This window comes from Triticum dicoccoides, chromosome 7A (genome assembly GCF_002162155.2).
Source record: "Triticum dicoccoides isolate Atlit2015 ecotype Zavitan chromosome 7A, WEW_v2.0, whole genome shotgun sequence".
NCBI lineage: Eukaryota > Viridiplantae > Streptophyta > Magnoliopsida > Poales > Poaceae > Triticum > Triticum dicoccoides.
The window spans coordinates 529274998-529282148 of NC_041392.1; the positions used below are offsets into that span (position 1 = coordinate 529274998).

Sequence of the window (7151 nt, forward strand, 5' to 3'; positions counted from 1 at the left end):
AGGCGACGGCGTCGAGCGGGGAGGGGGGCGGAGTCGAACGCCCCCGATCTGGATCGGGGAGGGAGAGCAAGGAGTTGTGGGGGAGAGTGGGGAGTGGGGAATGGTTAGCGCTAGGGTTTGGGTCGTGGGGGGATAAGGGAGGCGGGGTGGGCTGGTCGATTGTGGCCTGGTGGTCCGAAGCCCAAGGGGTCGGGGGGCTTTCTCTTTTTTATATATATTTTTTTGTTGTTGTTTTTTGTATTTTGTTTTATTTTATTTTATTTTATTTTCTGTTTTCTTTTATTTCCTATATACTTTAGTTTAAGTAAAATACCAAAGTTGTATCTAATTTAGTATATGTAATTATGTCACTAACACATTAATTTGCTACCCAAATTAAAATAGTTTTGTATTTATTTAATACTTAAAGCATTTAATTATTTTTACTATTGTGTTATTACCATTTGAATATTTAACCATCTTATAAAAGTGTGGTTACTACACAATAATTACTTATGCATTATTTGGCTTACTCCGAACATTTTAGTTTAATATTTGAAAACTTTTATTGTTGAACTTGAATTTGAATTTTGAATCCGAACGGGATTGAATCATCGCGAGATTAACAACCGTAATCGTGGTGACGTGGCATTGTTAGCAGAGTTTGCCGTAGCTTAATTATCCGGGCGTCACAACAGCTTGATGTTTAAGATAACATCAGCTACTCCTAGATTCTTCATCTCAAAACAACGAGATAAGAAATCCTTAACCTCCTTGATTAAATCAAGTTTGGTTCCAAAGATCAATATGTCGTCGACATACAGACAAAGAATAACTCCTTCGCCCCCACCATAGCGATAGTACACGCACTTGTCACCATCGTTTACTACATAGACGACATCAGTTAATGTTCTTTCGAACTTCTCATGCCACTCTTTAGGAGCTTGTTTAAGGCCATATAACGACTTTAATAACTTGCACACCTTTCCTTCCTGACCAGGTACTACAAAATCATCTGGCTGATCCATGTAAATTTCCTCCTTCAACTCTCCATCGAGGAAAGTTGTCTTGACGTCCATTTGATGAACGAGAAGACAATGTGACGCAGCCGGTGATAGTAGCACCCGAATTGTGGTCAGTCTAGCCACGGGTGAGTAAGTATCAAAGAAGTATTGACCTTCTTTCTGGGTATAACCCTTGGCCACAAGCCGTGCCTTGTACTTTTCAATCGTACCATCAGGTCTAAGCTTCTTCTTGAACACCCACTTACATCCTATAGGTTTGCACCCATAAGGACGGTCAGTGATCTCCCAGGTACCGTTAGCTAAGATGGAATCCATCTCGCTACCTACAGCTTCTTTCCAGTAGTCAGTATCAGGAGATGCATAGGCTTCTGAAATAGTCCTGGGTGTGTCATCCATGAGGTACACAATAAAATCATCACCAAAAGACTTTGCAGTCCTCTGTCTCTTACTCCTCACAGGAGTTCCATTGTCACCCTCAATAGGATTCTCAACGTGTTCCATCGCAATGGTGGGTTCAGGAATTACAGTGAATTCCTCACTAGATGGAGTAGGTATCTCCTGATTTGATGAACTCGACATATCCTTCATAGGAAATATGTCCTCAAAAAAAGTTGCATCATTCGACTCCATAATCGTACCAACATGCATGTCGGATGCCTCAGAGTTTTATTATAAAAAATCTATAGCCGATGCTATGAAAAGCATAGCCCAGAAGAACACAATCCATGGTTTTTGGTCCAAGCTTGCGCTTCTTGGGAATTGGTATATTGACTTTCGCCAAACAACCCCAAGTATGTAGGTAAGAGAGTTTCAACCTTCTCCTTTCCCAGTCCTCAAATGGAGTCATGGTCTTATGCTTTGTGGGAACTCGGTTTAGGACATGACACGCAGTCATTAGCGCCTCCCCCCACCATTCCTTGGATAGACCCGAAGTGTCTAACATGGTGTTAACCATATCAGCTAGAGTTCAGTTCTTTCTTTCGGCTACCCCATTTGACTGGGGTGAGTAGGGAGGCGTCCTCTCATGGATTATACCATGTTCTGCACAAAACATATCAAATTCATTGGAAAAATACTCTCCACCACGATCGGACCTAAGCCGTTTAATTTTTCGATCAAGTTGGTTCTCTGCCTAGCTTTATAGTTTTTGAAGAAAGTCAAAGCCTCATCTTTTGATTTCAGAAGATACACATAACAATATCTAGTGGAGTCATCAATCAACATCATGAAGTATCTCTTTCCACCTTTTGTCAACACGCCATTCATCTCACAAAGATCAGAATGTATAAGCTCTAGTGGCGCCAAGTCTCTTGCCTCTGCAGTCTTATGGGACTTGCAAGGTTGCTTAGCTTGCACACATACTTGGCACTTAGAGCCTTTGACAGTAGAGATTTTCGGAATTAAATTCATATTGGCTAGCCGCGTCATGCAACCAAAGTTAATGTGACAAAGTCGTGAATGCCAAATATCAGACTCATTGTTGTGGCAAACATTATTAATAACTTTAGTGCAAATATCTGACAAAGACATGCGGAACAAGCCTCCGCTCTCATAGCCTTTTCCAACAAATTGTCCATACTTAGAAATTACAACTTTATTGGATTCGAAAACCAACTTAAAACCATCTCGACATAAATGGGAACCGCTAACGAGATTTTTATTGATGGACGGCACATGATGAACGTTCTTCAGACGCACGGTCTTCCCCGAAGTAAACTTCAGATCGACCGTACCAACACCTCGAACGATGGCATGTGACCCGTTCCCCATCAGCACGGGAGAAGTCCCAGTGGCCTGGTAAGAAGAAAACATGGAGGCGTCAGCACAAACATGTACATTGGCGCCGGTGTCAATTAACCAATCAGGGGTTTGGAATACTGAAAGGATGGTAGGAAAAATACCGTACCCTGATTTCTTCATATCAGTATCACCTATGACAACATTAGCGGACTTGCCGCTCTTCTCATGTTCGCCCTCCTCAAAGCGGTTAGGACACTTCGGAGCCCAGTGATTAGGATCACCGCAGACATGGCAAAGTCCCTTCCCTTTTTTATGAGAATTCTTCTTGGAGTTGGTAGAATGTGATGGCTTGTTCTTTGTATCAAACTTGCCTTTACCCTGAGCTTTGTTCTTGTTGTTTTTGAACTTGTTGGGCTGGAAGTTCTTCTTCTGTACCATGTGGGCACTAGAACCTCCCTCAGCAACTCGAGCACGTGTGTCCTTTGCTCTCGCCTTCTCTTCAACATCAAGAGTACCAATGAGATCCGCAACGGAAAACTCCTGTCTCTTGTGTTTCAGGGAACTAGCAAAATTGTTCCACGAAGGTGGAAGCTTGGCAATGATGCCTCCGGCAACAAATTTGTCCCGCAGCACACACTTGAAGTACTCAAGTTCTTTTGCGAGCGACTGTATCTCATGGGCCTGCTGTACAACAGGGCTCTCATCAGTCATCTTGTAGTCATAGAATTGCTCCATGACGTACAACTCGCTGCCGGCGTCCGAGGCACCAAACTTGGCCTCGAGCGCAGCCCACATGTCCTTGCCGTTGTCAAACGACATATACGAATCCACAACGGAGTCATCAAGAACACTCATAAGAGCGCCTTTAAAGAGGGTATCGATCTTCTCAAAAGCTTCCAGCTGTGCTGGATTATGATCGCCCTCAGGCTTGCCCTTGTTGGCGTCATAGCAGCCCATGGTCTGAAACCAGTAGACTGCTCTCGTGCGCCACCTCTTATATTGCGTCCCCTTAAAGGAAGACGGCTTCAGATGCGCAGCAAAACCACTCGGAGTAAATTAACTATAATCAGGTTTTTGGATTGTTGAAAAAATGAGCAAATTACTACGAGATTTAATCCGAATAAATAGGAAACAAATCATGACAGCAATAGCAGAGATTAAACTAATCATGCGAACTAGCATAGTAGATGAACAGATCACATCTAGGGCACATACTAGAAACATGAATTCTACCACGTTCTCGAACAAGAAGGATAGAATAACATACGGTGCAGCTGGTGCAACACTGCCGGCGTTGACGTTGTCGCCCATGTCGTCGAGGATGAGGTTGCCGAGGTCGGGGAAGAAGACGTCGTTCGCGAAGTCGTCGCTGCCAGCAATCACGCAAGTGCGCTTCCCAAAAACCTGATCGCCCCTCTCCCGTGCAGGATCATGAGAGGCGGGGTTCCGGAGGCCTGCTGTCCCTTCTCCCGGTGCACGCCGAAAGGAGGGATGAAGAAGACTTGCTTGGCGGCGCAATGATCTGGAACGGTGGTGAGAAAGCATACGAAGCGGCGGCGGCTAGGATAGACGTTTGCCTGACTACATAGTGCGGGCCGGATAGGTCGTGGGAGTAAACCCCGCGTCCGAGTCGTCACGATCCAAAAGAATCGGAAACGGTTCAGTAATTAACGCGTCCATTAATTATTAATTAATGACTCATTATTTTTTTCCTGGGCAGCAAAAATATAGACAACGTGCATAGCTCTGTCCTCAACTCGGCTCAATCCCGCAACCCGTGGCGCGTCGTGACAAGGCGTGGCGAGGCGAGGCGAGCGAGTAGATCTCCTCTTCTCATGCTCATACAAGTGGTAGAAGTGCTCACCTTATAAAGAGGTGCAACTCTCTCTCAACTTCCGGGATGGGACTAAACTTTAGTCTCACTCACTTCACTCACATGTATGCATGAATGGGCCAAAAGAATTTCAAAATTTTAGTTGGGCTTTGGGCCAAAGGCCTACTAGCAAAATTCCAACAAAATATCTCAATTTTAGTACTTGAGTTTATTTTGGAACGGAGGGAGTATTAACTAATCCCAGCAAAAAATGTGTTAACTAAAAGGTGCCGGGAAAGGTGGAATATCGACCTAGGTTGACGTGCAATGACACGACGATGACGCCAACCAACTCGATCAAGTGAGCTTGAGATGCACGGTAATCAGATTCAGGAAAGAGAGGGTTTTAGACACCTCCTAGTCAATAAGATCTTCTCGATCGTGTCTCTTGCTTATAATAACTGAACAATGGTAACGATCATGCATGCTATATCTTTCTTTCACTAATAATCAAATTATTTTTACATCACCAACGACGAAAAGCAAGCAAAGCATCACTACGTAGACGAGACGGCATGGCATGCATCATCAAACGGCAAACAAACACATAAAGCTTAGCGGAGGACACGCGCGCGCGCATCCGGGAACTGCATGAAATGAAAACACATGCACAACACGTGCATGCATATATGGACTTATTTAGCCACCGACGAGACGACTAGCAGCTGGGGCGGCAGCCTAGCCTAGTAGTGGCAGGCGTAGTTGGCCTTCTTCAACATGGCGGCCTGCGCGGCGGCGGCGAACTCGGAGGTGAGCCCGACGGCGACGCACTCCTTGACCTGGTAGGCGGTGTAGGCGAACTTCTCCTTCTTGGCGGCGATGGCGTTGATGTAGGCGGCGGCGCCCTCGCGCAGCAGGTCGCCGTAGCAGTCGGTCCGGGTGTTGCACAGCGCGTCCTGCAGGGTGTGGATCTTGCTGCCGAAGAAGGCGTGGCACACCTCGCCGAGGGAGCCCAGGATGCTGCCCAGGCTGCCGATGCAGTCGATGATCTTCTCCGGGTGGCCCTTCCAGTAGCTGCGCACACGTACACATGCAGATGCACAGTTACACTTACAACAGTGGGTTTTTGAGCTTTGAATCTGCGATCCTTTGATTGATACAGTATTTAGCAGATTATTATCTAGCGGTACGTTTGCCTTACTCGCAGGATCCGCTGTGGCTGGGGGTCGACGGTGTTGGCGTCGGTGTGTAACCGCCGCCTCCTCCTCCGTAGCCACCGCCGCCGCCGCCTCCTCCATAGCCACCCCCGCCGCCGCTGCCACCTCCTCCATAGCCGCCACCACCTCCCGAGCCCCCACCGCCACCTCCGTAGCCGCCGCCGCCGTCTGTTGAGATCCACAGATACACAGCGTGCCTCGTGATCAGCAAAAGTACGTAGTAGCACCATATATACAACAAGGCAAACACGGGACTGTGAGATCTGGGACTAATACATACACTTCTGCTCAGCCAAGTGGTTCCCCTCAAGGCTCCTGGTGGCATAGCTCTGAGAGGCTATGCCCACCAAGAGAACGGTGACCAGAAGCATCTTGGAGCCCATCTTCCGAAGAACTCCTGAAAGAAAGACAGACAAAGAGGATTGTGGCAGTGGCTGTAGTACTTGAGTGCAGTGGGTGCCTTTGGACACCGAGCATGCAGGTATAAATACACAAGCGCGCATCACCTACCGTTGATTTGCCGGTGTGCATGCATGGACCGTGTGACCTAGCCACGGGTTCCGGTAGTTAGCCACCCCCCGCCATCAATGCCTCGATCGGTTCATCCATCCAGCTCAAGATCATGGCCATCTCTTAGCCTGGCCTCACGGCTAGTGCACGTGTTGGATCCAAAATCCATGGATTGTGTGCTTGACCTTATTTCTTATACTAGCTATAGCTAGCATATCGTTATACTGTTTGAGGCTGGAGAAATGCACAAGTAATTGGAACTCAGGGTAATTAGATACCTATGATAGCCGATAGTTGCCTAGATGGAGCTGGAGTTGGCCGAAGAAGCCGTGTGCATCGACCGTTCGGTGCAGGTTACGTCTGCAGATCGGTCGTAGCTTTCGTGTGAGAAAGGATGACATGCCGCTATCATCACTAAACGGGTGTCGTTCCAACCGGATTAAATTGGATTCGGCGCTTGCCACCTACTCTCCCGCTATTGCATGGAGTGTTGCGACGTCGCAGTACGTGGACGTGGACATTCAGATCATACATGTGCTGTCCTTTAGGTCCAAGTTGGCTGGTCCTCCAGCGGATATATTAGAAATACAAGTCAGAAATTAAGATGGATTGCATGATCAACAAGATTAACAACAAAAATATGGAGTATGATTTTACTATGTCGGGCCACCTGATTTGTTATGCAGTTTCTCTCGTGTTTTCTGCTTGTTGCAGATTGCAGTGAAGAGATTCATCTTTGACCTACTTTAGTTCGATGCGATCACTGCAGCTGCCAGTGATCTTAAGAATGAAATCTCTTTGCGCAATTATGTTCTCATAATGCCACGTTGTACCAGAGCAATTATGCAGGTTTCCTGTCAAGTATTA

The 7151-nt window shown here is 46.6% G+C and overlaps 1 protein-coding gene across 1 annotated transcript; it reads right to left on the reverse strand.

The window, feature by feature from the left end:
- Positions 1-5015: 5015 nt before the first annotated feature.
- Positions 5016-6226, reverse strand: LOC119332703 (protodermal factor 1-like). Its single transcript, XM_037605856.1, has 3 exons — positions 6055-6226; positions 5759-5942; positions 5016-5631 (listed from the first exon to the last, which is right to left on the reverse strand). The coding sequence occupies exons 1-3, from the start codon at positions 6155-6157 to the stop codon at positions 5301-5303; spliced, it is 618 nt and encodes a 205-aa protein (XP_037461753.1). The 5' UTR covers positions 6158-6226; the 3' UTR covers positions 5016-5300.
- Positions 6227-7151: the final 925 nt, after the last annotated feature.